The sequence below is a fragment of the Coenobita brevimanus genome, chromosome 27 (genome assembly GCF_032717465.1).
Source record: "Coenobita brevimanus isolate Jiangsu-jjx chromosome 27, ASM3271746v2, whole genome shotgun sequence".
Lineage (NCBI taxonomy): Eukaryota > Metazoa > Arthropoda > Malacostraca > Decapoda > Coenobitidae > Coenobita > Coenobita brevimanus.
Genome location: NC_136980.1, coordinates 6,920,186 through 6,938,267, shown reverse-complemented (window position 1 = coordinate 6,938,267; position 18,082 = coordinate 6,920,186). Strand labels below are relative to the sequence as shown.

Below are 18,082 nucleotides of genomic sequence, written 5' to 3'. Positions count from 1 at the left end.
TAACCCTTTCAGGTCTCAAATAGGTCCCAGAGTCACACTTGAGAGATGCATTTAAAAAAAAAAAAAAAAAAAAAAAAAAAAAAAAAAAAAAATCTTATTCATGCACAAGGAAGTAATACACATCTGCCTATAAAACAGTAGAGCTCTAGTTGTCATACAAGTGCTGCAAAAATGATGGGAAGTTGCATAGCAAGTGGTGTGTGGTAGCTTGGTGAATATTGCTGTCTCGGTTGGTAGGTGATTTCTTGATGTGTAGGCGACATGATTGCATTGTTTGTTTCCATGTTTTCTCATAAAAAACAGTGCACTAATATATGTACAGTATATCTCATGTGATTTATGAATGATTCTTGAGATGTTTTCTTTACAAAAAACAAACTAAACAGTTATATTATCCATATAAAACTATCACTTACTTACTAGTTACTACTGACTAATTTATTTTACTTTGCTCTTATTTTGCTTAGTACTGTCCAAGGCTGTGGGGGTGAGGATGTGGGGGTAAGCCTACTAGTTTGCCTTTTGTATGTACACATGTTTATTTTATTGTTGCTAAGTATATCATCCTGTTTTCTTACAGGCAGCAGTAGAGACAGTGATCAAATATATTTCTCAAAATTGACGATGTTATAAGTATAACCAGGAAATGTGAGAAACCCATGAAATATAAATAAGAAAAAAGTAGGGAGACACTAACAATCATTTGTCAATGAAAAAGACAACACTCACTGCACATGTATGTCTGCCTGGTAACAAATAATTGCATGGTATGTGTATTAAAGGCTACAGAAACAATCTTAGAAACCTAAAATCATAAATCTATAATTATTTTCCCTCAGCCAGACACTCTGACACCCAGGAAATGAATAAATATTGAGACTTACAATGCAGAAATCTCTTGCTTTCCTGTGATGCGCCAGCTATGTGCATAGGCGGGAGGCATGAGGTGGGGGGATTGGAGGGAGAGTGGAGGGTGGAGGGTGGGAGGTAGAGGGGTGGGAGATCAGTGGGAGGTAGGAGGGTGGAGGAAGTAGGGGGTGGGGGATTGGAGGGAGAGTGGAGGGTGGAAGGGTGGGAGGTAGAGGGGTGGGGAATTGGTGGGAGGTAGAGGGATGGAGGAAGGGGGATATGAAAGGGAGGAGGAAGTTGAGAGCTATGTATCCTCCAGAGCAGTAAAAATATATTGCAAACAATATTCTTTTGCTAAATGAACTGTCTGATACCAAAATAGTAAAAAATATTGCCAGATCGACCGGATAATAAAACCAACATGTGCAACCCAACCCCCCACCATGATTAGCTCTTCCCAGACTGTGTAAACTAAAATATTGTGATCTCCCCATGCCTGGTAGAAGCAGAGGGGTCTGGGGAGCGGCTCATATCCCTAGTTCATTCACCAGCCTCACGCAACAGTTTTCATTCATGCCTAAATATGCTGCCACGGGAGTGGCTAGGAGACCCCTACCGAGAAAGCCACTGTAGTGGCCTGGAGATCTGAAAGGGTTAAGGACAGCTCTGATGAGTGGATGTCAGGAGGGGCAGGGGGCATTTAGTGATATAATCAAAGTGGTGTATTCAGTGTCGGTGAATGAACCATAGATAGTTATGTGACACGTGAAGGTGCATGGCATGTAGAACTGCTGTGCCATATGAAATGGATTTTATTAACTTTGCTGGCCGTTAGAGCTACTGGTCTTCTATTATCCGCAGAATCTGTAAGTAGTGTCAGTGTGTGGAGTCATGAAGATTGGATAATGTTATATTTACAATTTAACCCATTATTAGTCCATCTGCTAATGATATAATTGCCACCAGATTTAATTTGCAGTTGATTCTTGCTAATTTACCTTTCGCTTTCTCTGATGTCTACAGAACCTAGAAGTAGTACCGCTTTTCGGTGACATGCAGATTGCCCCATTCAACTACATCAAGCGCAGCAAGAACTTTGACAGCAAGATGTGGCCACTCTGTTCAGCCACATCCACATCCCCACAAGCAGACCTCATGTGCCACCTTCCCCGCATCAGAGACGAACACATTAAGTATATTTCAGAGCTGGCCAGATATAGCAATGAGGTTAGTGTAGCCAAAATTCCAGAGGCTTGAATTGTTGAGTGAATGTGTGGCCCATTTAATTTTTCAGGGTTTTTCTAGATATCCATGCATCAGGCATTTTCTTGTCGTCTGCACCCTGCTCACCCCATCCGTAGGTGGGAAAAGGTTATCGGTGACAATGATGATATTATTTGAACCTAAAGCCTAGCCATGAATCCCTACTTTCCTCTTGATCTAGTAAAACAAGATTGGATGATGGATGGATGGATATACGAGGTTTGTCCAAAAAGAAACAGAACTTATTAAATAACACACCAACTAGCAGCCATATCCTAATCACAGTGGGAGTGCTGTGCAGCAGCGACTTTGAGATTTAGTCTAACACTGGCTGCATCATGCCATGTCACTTAGTCATCAAGGTACATGTGCTTGAGTGAACATGTAGTTAGTGTACTTGGCTAATTTTCTGTCTTGTATTATCAGAAAGAAGTGACCTTTCAGGATGCATTTCAACTTCAGGAACAAAAAAAGTCTGCAGGAGCCAAATCCTGGGAGTAAGGTGGCTGGGGGACGACAGACATCTTGTGCTTCCCCAAAAAGTCACGGATAAGGAGTGACACATGAGCAGGTGCCTTGTCGTAGTGCAGCATCCAGGTTTTGTTTGTCCATGTCTCAGGCCTCTTCCTTTGCACTGCTCCCCATAAATGCTTCAGGATGTCCAAGTAAAACTCTTTATTGGCTGTCTGACAGTGTGGAACAAGCTCATGATGAATGACACCCATCCAATAAAAGAAAAAAAAAAAAGACATCAACATCACCTTCACATTTGAGTGCCTCTGATGTACATTTTTTGGTCATGATGACGGTGTTCCAGCTGACTGTGACAACTGCCTTTTTGTTTCATCATTGTAGCCGTACACCCACGTTTCATCACCTGTTACCAGTACAACATTTTTCAGAAAGTAAAAATTTTTCCCAATTTGAAACAATTTCACACAGACATGTCACTTTTCAAGATCCTTTATTGTTCAGCATGCATCAAATCGCCATGTGCACTAAACACATGTTCATGTAAGCGCATGTACCGTACCTTGATGACTAAGTGACATGGCGTGATGTGGCTGGTGTTAGACTAGATCTCAAAGTCACCTGTACACAGCACTCCTGTCACAATTTAAAAGTTCGATTTCATTTTGGACAGACCTCGTACATGTACGTGCTTTCTGTTCCAGTATAGTAATGAGCTGTTTTGATGCTGGTTTGTTTGGTTTGTGTTTTTAGTATGGAGACGAGGATAGTCGGTGCTAGATTAAGAGTGAAAGAGAGAGACTCAGAGATGTCTATCTATCTATCTATTGCCAGACACCATAATCCTGTAAGGGGTGGCCATTTGACTTTGAGTTATTTGTTTCACGGAGAGGGGCACTAACCCTCCACCAGCCCACTTGTTGACACGTAGGGAGCTCATATGGTTTGGTTATATGGTTACCACCCAGCGTTGTAAATGGTTTCTTGGCTTACAGGAAACCATTTGGCTTGTCACTCGATGTAAAGCCACCTGTAAAGGAATGAAAAGCAATAAGAAATGACAGGAAAGATGGGAGAAATAGGAAGAGAGGAGGGCAGGCACAGAAAAAGAATGATAAAGTCTAAGGATGAAGTAGGCAGCACTACATCAAGTGAGTGGATGATGGTTGCCACCACCTACCCAGAAATGTGCTATTAATAATAATCTGGCCTTTTGTTTCTCAAAAGCGCCAGTTCTTCCTTTTGGGAATTCACTAGCGCTCGACACACACAAATTATTTTTACATTTACAAGAATTGTGACATTTCTTGTATATAATACAAGCTACATCATATATACATGAAAGTGGCAATAATTAAACCCTATAATCATCCGTCATAGTACCTCTCTCCAGGTCATAGCTTTTTGAAAAAAGAAAGGCTTTCAGCTGTCTCCTAAAGGATTCAACAGTAGAGAGCTGTCTTATGGACAATGGCAATCTGTTATATAATCTAGGGGCTCTATTTGCAAAAGAACGATCAGAGAAAGATGACTGGTGAATGGCTCCTGGCTCATCAAGACGCAAGGAATCATCTTCACTGCGTAACATCACACCCGGGCGTGTCGATGGGAGTTTTAACAATTCAGCAAGATACTTCGGTTCACCAAACTTAAGAACCTTGAATGTAATAAGACACAGTTTAAATTCAATTCTAGCCTTTACTGGTAACCAATGCAACTCAATCAGAAACGGGATAGTTGAGGTTCTCGGGGGGAGACCAAAGATAAGCCATGCCGCCCTGTTCAACACAGACTGAACTTTTGTTAGTATATTATTTGGAAGACCAACCACAGTGAATTACAATAATCAACACGAGACAAGACCACTGCATGGACCAATGTTAAGAGGCACCATCTATTCAGGAATCTTCTCACAGAGTACAGATTTCTGATATGCAAGTTACACCCTCTTACAACCTGATTAATATGCTCTTTGTAATTTAACTTAGAATTAAAGTAAACACCCAAATTTCGAACAGAACTGACTGGATGCAGCTGTGACACGCCAGTGTTCAAAGCCAGGGCATTGTCAGTGTCATCACCCCTTCTGTTTCCTCTGATGATGATGATCTCAGTTTTACCATCATTCAGCTTAAGTTTCCTCTTAGCCATCCAAATCTTAATATCAGACATTAGAGATTCAAACTTTGTCTTAGTATTGTTGATATCTGACATCTTAACATAGAGCTGGGTGTCATCAGCATAAAAATGATAGGGCACATCATGAGCATCAAGTAGAGATGATAAACTGCTTGTGTAGATAGTAAATAGAATTGGACCCAAAACTGATCCTTGAGGGACTCCAAATAGAAGAGGAGCAGAATCAGAGCTAGCGTAATCAACAACCACTCTCTGAGATCTGTCTGACAGATACGACTTAAGGAGCAAAAGGGCACTGTCACGAACGCCATAAAAATACAGATCATCCAACAATAGTTTATGATCTACTGTATCAAAAGCTGCAGACAGATCCAAAAGAACTAGGAGAGAGGACATCCCACTACAAGTGTTTGCCACCAAGTCACTCTGAATCCTTGTTAGTGCAGTTTCAGTTGAATGGTATTTGCTGTATGCTGATTGAGCAACAGGAACAACTCTGTTGTGTTCCAGTAGTGGTAAGAGTTGGTCGAGTATGGCCCGCTCAATAATCTTGGATAAAAAAGACAGGTTAGAGACAGGACGATAATTTGTCATGCTCTCGACATCAAGGCCAGGTTTCTTAATTAGGGGCCTAAGCAAAGCACGTTTCTCAGACTGCACAAAATTACTTTCTAAGAAGCATCTATTTATTATGTTGCAGATAAAGTCTGCAGCATGCTCATACACATCAGGCAGTTGTGACATGTTACATGGATCGAGTGAGCAAAATGTTTTATTAAGTTCTCTGATGTAACATTTGACTTTGTTTACATCCAGTGGATGAAATGTTGAAAGCAAATGATCCCCGGTGCACCGTGGCTGGAAGTCAACTGAGTACACTTCACTAGGAGAACTGCTGTCTAAATCACTTCTTATACGAGATATCTTACTTGTAAAAAATGAAGCAAAATCAGAAGCCAATTGGGCATCAGATAAAGAAGTTGGTTTAACAATTACATTCTTCCGACCAGCTAAATTGTTCACAACTGCAGACAGTTTTTTTTTATCACCACCACATGAATCAACTTTATTTTGATAATACCTAGCCTTTTGGGCTTTTACAGTGTGAACGACTGCTCTTCTCGCAAAAACATAACGCAAACGAGTTACTTCGGTCCGCTGCAAGCGCCACTCACGTTCTGCCCTTCTGCGTTGTCTACGCAAAGAATTAATGGATGGACCATACCACGGAGAATTATCACGTACAGTGATTGTTTTTACTACCTCAGGACAATAATGGTCAAAAATTGATCTGAGCTCGTTGTTGTAAATATCAACCAATTCACCAGAAGAAAGACTTGAAGAATCGATGGAGTTTAAACGTTGATCAATTTCAAAACACATCAACTGGCGGTCAACATTGTTGTAATTTCTGAATCTGATGACCTTTTTATATGAAGGGGATTTCGGGACATCAAAACTAAGAGTGATCAGAGCATGATCAGAGATGAGGGGGTCAAATGAGTCAACCTCCACATCTGATACGCGCCTGCAACCAACAGGGGACAAGATCAAGTCAAGGACATGTCCTGAGACATGAGTTGGATTACTCACATGATTGAAGATCTACCACCAACACCCTCTTGAAAGCCCAACCACATCTAGATTCAAACCTAGATTAGGGGCACTCCATTTCTCTATAAATTCAGTTAATTCGTACATTTACATACAGATGTCATTGACTTTGCCATCATGTGTAGGTCTGTCCACTTGCTGGCAGCTGTACATATATTGCACTCTTAAGTCTTGCCCTTGATGATCGTTTTCTTTTCATCTAGCAAAGATCTTTCATCCCTTTTAGTTCAGTTGATGTTCAGGTGTAGTCAGATTGAAGGGTTGATTTGACTAGTAACCAAAGAGACTCATTCCTACCTCATAACTAAAGGCCTTTGTACAGTATTTCATGCAACCTCAGCTTGGTAATCAAGTTGTGATAGTTTTCTATTTCTTTCATATGAATACAAATCAGTGATACTGTAGTCCCTTTTCCTGGAGGTCTCCATGTAGGACTTCATTCCACATATTCCTCAGTCTTCCTGTGAGTGTTCTTCCCTCCACCCACATTTCGTACCTGTGACCCTTCTCAGTCAGCTGCCCTACCCACTTCCTCTCATTATGTCCGGTGTTGTCCTCATCTATAAACCACCTTTCTTTTTCTTCAGGTAATAACAACATACAAGGAAACAGCTCGTACAGATGCTGAGAATAAGGACATTTCTGAACTAGCACTGAGGGGTCTGCAGTTACTGAGTGAATGGACAAGTGTGGTTACTGAGCTGTATTCATGGAAGCTGTTACACCCCACTGACCACCACTCTAACAACCACTGTCCTGTTGATGCTGAGGAATATGAGAGGGTAGGTTACTCCATTTTGCCATGTCACTAAAAGTCATTATAACTGTCATGTTTATATATATATGTATACAAGGTGTATGAAGGGTTCATTTCTTTGAGAAGTGTTCTTTTTATTCATCTCTACATTTTATATTGAAAGCTCAAATTGAGTACTATCAGCAAGAGGAGGTTTCAGTGTGCTATAAGAGGTTTATACATATTAATCTTTGAACCTCTTGTGATTACACCAAAAGTGGCCTTATTCTGGTAAGTAGAAATTGCCTCTTAGTGAAGATGTCACTGTTCTTTGCTGTGAGTTGGTTTTGATACAAAGGAAAAATGCATTACTTCATTCAGTGTGCAGTTGATTTATTGAGTGTGCGGTCTTCATTGTATACATTGTTTGCAGGCCACTCGGTACAACTACACAGATGAAGAAAAGTTTGCCCTGATAGAAGTAATTGCCATGATAAAGGGGCTTCAGGTGTTGATGGCACGCATGGAGACAGTTTTCTTAGACTCCATCAGACGCAACATTTACCAAGAACTGCAGGACTTTGTACAGCTCACACTCAGAGATCCCCTGCGCAAGGCCATCAAGAATAAAAAGGAATTGCTGAGGACGTAAGTGTTTGAGAAAGTGTGTGCTCAGATGGTATGATCATATTGAAAGAAGGGATACAGATATGGTGGTGAGGAAGGAGAATATGTGAGAGGCTGGTAGCTATGGAGTTAGAAAATCTGCTAAGAATAAGGTTAAATAGTGTGTTTACTTGGCATAATCTTGTAGAGGGAGTTGATGCAGATAATGGTGGAAGTGGTATGAGTTATGTTTGTGGGTGGAAACTGGTATAAGAAGCCAAGAGGTAAGTGGATGGATGTGGTAAATGAGAAAGCATCTGATACTGGGAGTTCCACTGTGCAGGAATATAAGCTGTATAGAATGGGAGTAGGAGGGAGAAAGTAATGAAGTCGAGGAAGAGGGGGAAATGGAGGAAATTTAGAGCACAAGATGGAAAGAGAAATGCAAGGGTAAGGTAGTAAGCAGTGCTGCTGCTGATGATGATTTATCTGTTTGGAGAGATACCATATACAGTATAGTATTGTATACACACACACACACGCACTCATGCACTCTCTCTCTCTCTCTCTCTCTCTCACTCAGTTGTGCCACTTATCTTGAATTCATGAGGTAGCAGTGAGTTTCCATGATTACTAGACCAGTCAGCCGTTGAATATGACCTCACTTGATTATTAGCTGAACAGAATAGGGATTAACAATCTTTAGGTTAGAACAGACTCGATGTAATATTGCTGCTGCTGCTGATAATGGAAGTACTTAAATGTTTTGCCAGGATTCTTGTGTCAGTACGAGAGACAAGTGCAGATTGGATGAAGGGTGTGGAACCGGCTGAGGACCCTGCTCTGAAGGGAAAGAAGGACCCAGACAATGGTTTTGAGATTAAGGTCCAGCGACGGAATGTTGGTTAGTACTATATGTGTGAATAAAATATTTTATCATTTCGGGTACAATGACAGCTTAATTTTGAGTTTTATTTTGGCTGGAGAGGGATGTTAGCATATGATGACATTGATACAGGTGGGTGGCTCTGCAGTCTAATTTTTAAAAAATTGTTCATTTACTCCACTATCTCCAAAGGGGAAGATTGTGGACTGTAAGAGGATATCTTTAGCTTGCAGTCAACTGGGTTCACATCCAGATAAGCCCCAGGTTACAACATAAACATGTGCCTATTTGATAATCATCCATCCATCCATCATCCAATCCTACGTTCCCCCATGAGGAGTATAGGAGCCCAGGGCTAGGCAGTTGGTCCTGACATTTAAGATGAGAGTGACCAGCCTCACTCGTCCCTGAGTGGCATTACATGAGCAATCAACCCCAACCATCCCTTGGATATAAACCTTCATCGGTTCAATCCGATCAGAGTGCAATAATTACCCACTAAACCACCAGGCGCCAAAATTTGGTTATATGGTTATCACCCAGCATAGGAAATGGTTTCCTGGTGCACAGGAAACCATTTGGTTTGTCACTCAGTGTAGAGTCACCCACAGGCTGAAGGAAGTGGAAAGAATGAAGGAAAGAAAGACAGAAGAGGGAGTGTAAAGTCACCCGTAGGCAGAAGGACAAGGAAAGAATAAAGGAAAGAAAGACAGAAGAGAATGGAAGGAAAGAGGGATGGAGAGGAAAGGGCAGACACCCGAGAGCAGCACTACATCGAGTGAGTGGATGGTGAGCGCCCCCACCTACCACAAATACTGGTCAGTTTTATAAAAACATTTAGTACTATATGGGAGTTTAGTAAAACAGCTTTAGATCTCAAATTCCGTCGGAGAATATTGTGGTGTATATAGTGTAGTAGGATCCTTACCCTAACCTTAGGTGGGAAAAGTAGTCTGAATGATGATGAATATAGGAGGAGGCTAACACTGATATATTTGTCTTGTGTCACAGGTCCGTCATCCACACAGTTGTACATGGTGAGGACGATGCTGGAATCACTAATCTCGGACAAGTCGGGGGGCAAGAAGACTCTCAGGAAAGAATTGGATGGCCAGCACCTGTGCCAGATTGATGACTTCCACAAGACTTCATTCTTTTGGACTTACCTTTTGAATTTCAGTGGTGAGACCTGAATTATGTATGATGATTTCTTTATTTGGTGTTGTTGCCACTGTATATAATTCATTTTTTCTTCCCTCCCCCCCCCCTAACTTTGCTTAAATTTTCATTCTTTTGGAGATATCACATAGCTGTGTGGCAGGAAGAGACATTGATACAGCTCCACAACCTTTCCATGATACTTCATGACTGACATCATATTCTAGTGTAAATCTAGTGCTGCAGCTCAATACTGAAGATGGAGAGATGACAATTTTTGGCCAAGTTAGTGTAAAGAGTGTATATCTTTTTTTTTTATTCAACAAAGACAGCCAGCCCCCTCCTGTATTTTAAACTTGAATGGTGAGATGTCTTAGTGCTGTACTCTGATGTCTGGTAGTTTTCCTGTTATTTTTTTCTTTCACATGATTGATTTAAATTTTATCTTAAGACAGATAAGATTGTTAGATTGATAATTTTCATGACTTTCTTCCTTTATCTGGACCCTACCTCATCCCATTCTTTGATAGGAAAAGAGATCTGGATGATGATGATGACTTTATTGGCTATATATGTGTTAGTAGTGTACTACTGTATGGTAGTGGGTCCTGCACAGTAAAGGAAGAGGATATTCACAGGCTCAAAAGTACAGAGATGTCAATGATTAGGTAGATCTGCAGTGTGCCCGTGATTGCAAGGCCTGGGGGGGCTAGGTTTACGATGGAAGAGTTGAGAGGTACTGTAGGATGGGACTGGAGTGTATTGGTGTTGTGATGAGGAGAGGTAGATTGAGATGGTTTGGTCGTGTGGAGAGGATGGGGGATGATAATTGGGTGCAGAAAGTGAGAAGTGTTAATGTTGGGGGTAGGGTAGTGAGGGGTAGACCGAGAAAGACCTGGGACGAGGTCATTAAGTGCGACCTCAGGGTTAAGGAACTAAATAGGGAAGCTGCCATAGATCAAGCAGTATGGAGAGCTGCCATTAGGTGATCAAAGCCAACGCATGCAAGCAGGTTGGAGCCTTGAAGAACGAAAATGATATTTCTCCACTCTTTTGATGTTATAATGATGGTGCTGTATTTTTTTTCAGTCTAATAATAGTCCCATTTCAGTAGTCGCAATACTTATTAGTTCTTTCTCTCATGTTTTCCTTTTCCTTCCTCTCTGAACCCTAACATACCCCATCATTAGGTGGGAAAATGAGATAGGACTTTTTTTTTTTTTCCCTGGTGGTCTAATGTTAATGTACTTTAACCAGATGTAGCCATTAGGGTCTAATTCTAAGGGATGGTAGGGGTCCATTGCTCTCATAATGCTGCTGAGGAACAAATAATTTATAACCCTTGCCATAAATGTTGGGACTAAGTACAGCTTACCCTTCTTATACAAGTGCTTGGTAGATGATCTTTCATTTATATGATCAGTAAGAATTTTGGTGGACATCTGTGCTGGTAAGGGGTTGGCAATAGCCAACACCTACTTTCGTCATAAGATGATCCACCGGTATACATGGAGAGTAATGAGGAGGATGGATGGTGAACTTGTTGAACGAAAGGCAATGATAGACTACGTGTGTGTGGATGAGCGAATGAGAAGACAAGTGTTGGATGCAAGGGTGTGGAGAGGGTGGGGGAATGGAGTCTCGGACCATCACTTAGTGATGGCCAAGGTAGAGCTGCAAAGAAAGTGGTTGAGGAGACGAAGGGGAAGACAGGAGGAAGCAGCTCCTGTGAGAAGAGTGGAGAAATTGCAAGATAGTGAGAAAATGACAGAGTATAAGAGCATAGTGGAAGAAAGATTGGGAAGGTATGAGCTAGAGCAGATGGAAGGGGTGGAAGACGTATGTAAGATATTCACGGAAGAGATAAGCGCAGCGTGTGAGGCGGTTTGTGGAGTGAGGAGGAGATGCAAGGGTGTGCAAGGGACAGCATGGTGGAATGATGAGGTGAAACGAGCTGTGGAACAAAAGAAGAAGGCATATGGTGAATGGTTGGCGAGTAGAGGTAGGGGAGAAGATGAGAGAGAGAAGAGATAGGTATATGTGAGCAGGAGAAGGGAGGTTAAGAGACTGGTGAAGGAGAGTAAGAAGAAAGTGGATGAAGAGTTTGGGAGGAATCTGAGTGTGAAATGGAGGGAGAGTAAGAAATTGTTTTGGAAGGAGGTAAAGAAAGTAAGGCAGTGTGAAAGGGGAAATAGTAGGGGAGTGAAAGATAGGAATAATAGATTGTTGGTGAAGAGAGAGAAATTGAGGAGATGGAAGGAGCACTTTGAGGATTTGTTGAATGTAGAGAGTGAGAGCAGTGTGAGTATAAGTGGTTGGGGAATGGCTGGGAGAAGAAGAGATGAGAGGAGGGAGGAAGAGATCAGTAGGTCGGAAGTAGTGGAAGCGATGAAGAAGATTAAGCTGGGAAAGGCCCCAGGAATTGATGGAGTGTGTGGTGAAATGCTTAGGTATGGGGGTGAGATTGTTGTGGAGTGGGTATGGAAGTTGTGTAGATTGGCTTGGGAAGAGGGAAGGGTTCCAGAGGACTGGAAATCAGGTATAATTGTTCCTCTGTACAAAGGAAAAGGGGAGAGAAAGTATGTGGTAACCATAGGGGTATTTGCCTTCTTAGTGTGACTGGTAAAATATATGGTAGAATACTCATTGATAGGGTTAGGCATATGACAGAGGAGCTAGTTGGAGAAGAACAAGGGGGATTTAGGAAGGGAAAAGGGTGTGTAGATCAGATATTTGTTCTAAGATGTTTAGTGGAGAAGTATCTAGAGAAGGGAAGGAAAGTGTATGCTGCCTTCATGGACTTGGAGAAAGCTTATGACAGAATAGATAGGCAAGGTATGTGGAAGGTATTAAGAATATATGGAGTGGAGGGAAAATTGTTGAGTGCTGTGAAAAGTATGTACAAGGGAGCTAGGGCTACGGTGCGAGTGGATGGTGAGCTGAGTGAGTTCTTTGATCTCAATGTGGGACTGAAACAGGGGTGTGTGATGTCTCCATGGCTGTTTAATATATATATGGATGGGGTTGTAAAGGAGGTGCAAGGTAGGGCAGTGGATGTGGGGCTGGGCCTAATGAATGAGGGTGAGATTTGGAAGCTTCCGGTGTTGCTGTTTGCTGATGATACAGTATTGTTGAGTGAAGATGAATGGGAGTTGCAAGGTTTGGTGAATGAATTTGGGACAGTGTGTAGGAGGAGGAAGCTGAAAGTTAATGTAAACAAAAGTAAAGTTATGGTGTTTGAGAGGAATGAAGTCACAGAGTGTGCAGTGAGGTTGGATGGTGAGGATGTGGAGAATGTGAGTGCATTCAAGTACTTGGGTAGTGTGATGAGTAAGGATGGAACTTTGGGGGATGAAGTACGTGAAAGGGTACAGCAGGGAAGAAAGGTTGTTGGTACACTGAAAGCAGTGATGAGAAATAGGGAGGTGAGTATGGAAGTTAAGAAGTCACTGCATGATGGTATTGTGATCCCTACCCTGACGTATGGAAGCAAGGCGTGGACCTTGCAAGAGGGGAACAAGTCAAGAGTGAGAGCAGTGGAAATGAGTTACTTGAGAGGAGCATGTAGAGTGACGTGGAGGGACAGGTTGACGAATGAAGAAGTGAAGGAATGTTGTGGGGTAGATGTGGATGTGGTTGAAAAGATTAGGAGAAATACACTGAGGTGGTTTGGACATGTGGAGAGAATGGAGAATGAAAGACTGACTAAGAGGGTGTATGTAGGTGAGGTGGAGGGAGGGAGAGGGAGGGGTAGACCGAGGATGAGGTGGAGGGATGGAGTTGAGAGGTATATGAGGGAGGGGGGGGGTGAGTTGGGGGGAGGGGAGTCAAATGGTGGGTGACAGAGTGACTTGGAGGCGTTTTGTCTGCGGCCACCCTTTGCGGGATTAGGGCGTCGGGCTATAGATAGAATAGATAGAAGAATTTAGAATCTTTTTATTGTTTTACAATTGTGTTTTTGCATATACGATCATTGTGATGTGTGATTTTTCATCATACTGTACAGCAATTCTTCTTGCTTATACAGTTACTAAAATGCTGAAATCCATTGTATGATCGATTTTCAAAAGTTCATCCCATTTGTGGAACAAGAGCGTGCTGTACTGTTTAGCCTAGCCCCGGGTCCCTATACTCTGATGGGGCAGTAAAGGATGGGATGATAGATAAATGGATTGACTAATAATATTCTTCATCATATTATCCTCCAGAGACACTTCAGTTCTGCTGTGACCTGTCCCAGCTGTGGTACCGCGAGTTCTACCTTGAGATGACTATGGGGCGCAGGATACAGGTGAGTTGATGTTTGGAGAGTGCTGCCTCTTGTAATTTTCCTTCTTCCTGTTGTTATTGGTGGCAGTGGTGTGGTTTCCTGGTGATCAAGTGCTTTGAGGTGCCAGTTGGGGTTAAAGTCTGGCATTTTTCACATCAGGTAGAATTCCCAAGAGGTAACTGCAGGTTGTTTGATTATTTAATGCTATGACCATGAGGAGGAGGATACAGGTAAGAACCAAAACCTAGTATGTGGCCTCTTGTTTGTGTTGTGGTGGTCTCTTGTGGTCTGAGGCACCAGTTGGGGTCAGTCTGGTGTTCTCTTGTTGCTAAAATAAGTGGAATCCATAAGAGGCAGGTGCAAGTTATTTAATTACTTAATACCACCTGTGATTTATGCCAGTCATCTACGGTACCTTTAACTCTTTCCGCATGAGGGGGTCTGTTCCAAGTTGAATGAAGTTTTATGGCATTAATCAGAATTAAATGCAAAGTACATCTGCAAGTGAAGATACTAATCCCTTCAGTCAGAGGATGTCACATTTGTCTAAGTTTAGCTGATACACGATTGTATCAGCTTAGTGGTCTTGGGCTATTATAGACACTGTAATTTTATCAGCTTAGGAGTCTTGGCCTGTTGTAGTACAGTAAGCTACTATACATGTACTCATGTTACTTTAACTTGGCATAGAAATGCAATGTCTTCATCTTGAATGTTGAGTTGTAACAATAGATAAAAACAATAACATGATGCTAGTCATGAAGAAGTGCCATAGAAAGAATGTAGAGTTGCAGAATTGCCAATTTCTGTCACTTGGTAACATGAAATAAGCTACAGATAGACAAAAATCTTGGCCAAGTTAAGGTGAAATAACTGTAATAACCCTTGCCTCAGATGTCAGGATTGAGTTTCTGAGCTCTGAGTCCTTATATTTGTGATGAAACAAAAAGAGGACTGTATATTACAATACCAGTACCTTTTTACCTTTTCTGTTCTTATTTTTTGCTATGGTCCGATGCACTGAATATATATATATATATATATATATATATATATATATATATATATATATATATATATATATATATATATATATATATATATATATATATAATATATATATATAATATATATATATATATATATATATATATATATATATATATATATATATATATATAATATATATATGTGTATATATATATATATATATAATATATATATATACATACAGTATATACATTTTTTTTTTCATGTGTTTAGATATGTATGGTTGAACTACATTTTAGATAGTGAACAGCTGGAGTGAAGCACATTAGTATAAAGATAATAGTAAGTTCTTCCTTTCTTTGTATTTCTTTTTTTTTTTTTTAGAAGTGTATTGGACCTGCACATTTTATTGAACTCTTTAGATGTGTGTGCATTTGATGAAGTGTAGTAAATTTTGGTATAATAAGTGGTGAAGCATATGAGTATAGAAACTAGTATTTGGTTACTGACGCATTGAGGTTGGTGGGACTGAAATGTGTTGAAGATGAATATTTATGTGAAGTCTTAAGCTGTGTATTTGATGATGTACAGTGAAGTTAGTTAAGCTTACAAGTTTGTCTCCAGTGAATGCTTTGTTTTGTTATTTTTTAGCACAGAATATGAGGGAAATTAAGTGTGGTTGAGATGAAGATTTTAATAAACAGTTTAGCTGTGTGTGTGTGTGTGTGGATTTAGTGATGTACAGTTGTTGTTGCTTTGCCCCAGTCTGTCTGGCCAAGCAGACTCATCGACCACCAGCAAGCTGCCACCTAATTTGACACATGATTAAATATGAGTGTATGGATCAGTAAGTACTGTATTTAGTTATTGTTTTGTTTATGCCTTGTGATGAGGTCATAGAGTGTGACCTAAGGGTTAAGGGTTTGAATAGGGAGGCTGCCAGAGATCAAGCAGCATGTAAAGCCACCATTAGGTGACCAAGATTGATGCATGCCAGCACATTGGAGCCTTTATAAATGATACAAAATGATGACGATGTATATGAGGAGATAAAAATATGTTGAGGAGGAACATTGAAGTGTTTAAGTGTGTATGGTAAGTTATTTATGTACTGTATGCCTTAGTCAATGAATAATTGGAGTTAATATGGGTTTATGGAAACTAGGAAGTATCTTATTTATCACTGGTGTTATTAATTTTTTTTAGCATATAATATGAAGAAATGAAATATGTTAGTGGTGACATTGAAATGTGTTGTTGTGTGTGTGTGTTATGTAAAAATGCTGTAGTAGGTGAATAGTTGGAGTTAAATGTCAGTTTAGATAAACTAATAAGTATTCAAGTAATTTTTATTGGATTCAATATAAGAGAAGTGATGTGCATTGGAGAGGAATAGTTCTTTGGAGTGTTTTGTTGTGTGTTCATTAAGTATGCTCAGTATTCAGTAGTGTTATGTTTGACTAGTACTTAAGTTTGTTTTAGTTATATACGGTAATTTGAGTTAAGCAAGTGACTAGAATTTATCAGAAGTATTTGTTTGTTTTTGTGAATTCTTTCTTGTGTTGACTACTTTTATGAATTCTTTTTTTTGTGTTGACTACAAGGTGAATCCACAGTGAGGAACAAGCCACATGGTTGATGTAGGACATCAGGGTTTAAGTCTAACTAGTGATTGGGGTAATTGCTCACATAACGGCACTTGGGTAAGTCACTGGTTACCATTGCCTGAAATAACTGGACAGTAGCCTAGCCCCGGCCCCCTACACACCTGATGGGGCAACTTGGGATTAGATGGTGGTGGATGAAGGAAGAAGTTGCCTTGTTACTTTGTGTTGGGCTGGAGAAGACAGCGGTATAATTAGGTGGTAGAGCTAACCCTTCCCCTCCCCCCCCCTTTTTTTTTTTTTTTTTTTTTTTTTACTAATAGATGAGTAGAGAAAGGAAAAATAATAATAAATACAGAAAAATTCCGTACACTCATCCCTCAGCTCCCTCCCTGTTTTTCAAGAGGATGTTGGTTGACTTCTGGAGATGGGCAGCTTCGGTGCAGCCCACTGGGTTCACATTTAAGAACAAGGTGTTATTTGGCTTTTCAGTATTGAATTGTATGTGATTTATGTGGACTGCGTCCATATAAAAAAGAAATAACCTAAAGATGAATATTAAAACGTATTGTGGAAAATAAACCACTAGGGAGAAGGTGTTAGGAAGCCTCATAAGACAGGGAGTTTATTTGCATATGACCCATTAATACCGGTGCTGTAGAGGGATTCCTTCATATGATGTCACTGATGTAACCAGGTTGCTCAACTGCCCAGTTATACAAACATGCCTCACATATTTCCCTATCCCCTAGGAGAGTGACAAACTGCAGATCAGCTTCAGCCAGCAGTCCACCGGGTTCACATTTCAGATGAACCTGGGGCTGTAACTACTACTGCACCACATTATTATGATCTTGTATGTTGTTTATGGAATCTCTCAGTATTGACCTCTTCCATCCAGTGATAAAGTTTTCATTTTGTATTTGCTATCATCGGATATGTTTACTTTGCCATGAAGGTGTACTTTTTGAGTTGGGAAGGTTAGATAAAGCCTTCCCAAACCCCTCCATTGTAATAGGTGTCCCCAAATGCCTTCATGTGGTGTCACTGATTACCCCACCCATCTCGTTATACAAACTTGTTCCGTTACATCCCTTTTAACCAAGAGAAGGGAAGTGGACTGTGGCAGAAGGCCAGCTTGAGCCTGCAGTTCACCAGCTTTACATTTCTGGTGAACCTGGGGCTACTACAACAACTACTACTCCCAGAGGCTTAATAAAATCATCCGAAGGTGTTGAGAGTAAATCAGCAGAAATGTCATCAGATTAAATGAATATAAAGGGGAATACTTGATTTCAATGACGTCGTCTGGTATGCTGTTCTTGTCGTCTTCAAGCAATTTTATCCTGGTTAGGAGAGTGGTATTATAGCGAAGAAGTTGGTAAATGCTATATCCTTCTTTTTTTTCTTTTTTTTTTTTTTTAACTGACTTGGCTAAAAATTGCCGTATTTTGTCATGATTTCTGAGTTGTAAGAGTGCATTCAACACCAGAATA

At 40.6% G+C, this 18,082-nt stretch overlaps 1 protein-coding gene across 1 annotated transcript in view; it reads left to right on the top strand.

Annotated features, from left to right (window-relative positions):
• The window catches only part of Cyfip (Cytoplasmic FMR1-interacting protein Sra-1), an 86,014-nt gene that overhangs the window by 10,227 nt on the left and 57,705 nt on the right, over positions 1-18,082 (top strand). The window contains exons 7-12 of the mRNA XM_080268405.1: positions 1,873-2,076; positions 6,924-7,118; positions 7,506-7,720; positions 8,452-8,582; positions 9,576-9,746; positions 13,931-14,013. Of these exons, the coding sequence (XP_080124531.1) occupies positions 1,873-2,076; positions 6,924-7,118; positions 7,506-7,720; positions 8,452-8,582; positions 9,576-9,746; positions 13,931-14,013 (999 nt within the window). The remainder of the gene's footprint in view (positions 1-1,872; positions 2,077-6,923; positions 7,119-7,505; positions 7,721-8,451; positions 8,583-9,575; positions 9,747-13,930; positions 14,014-18,082) is intronic.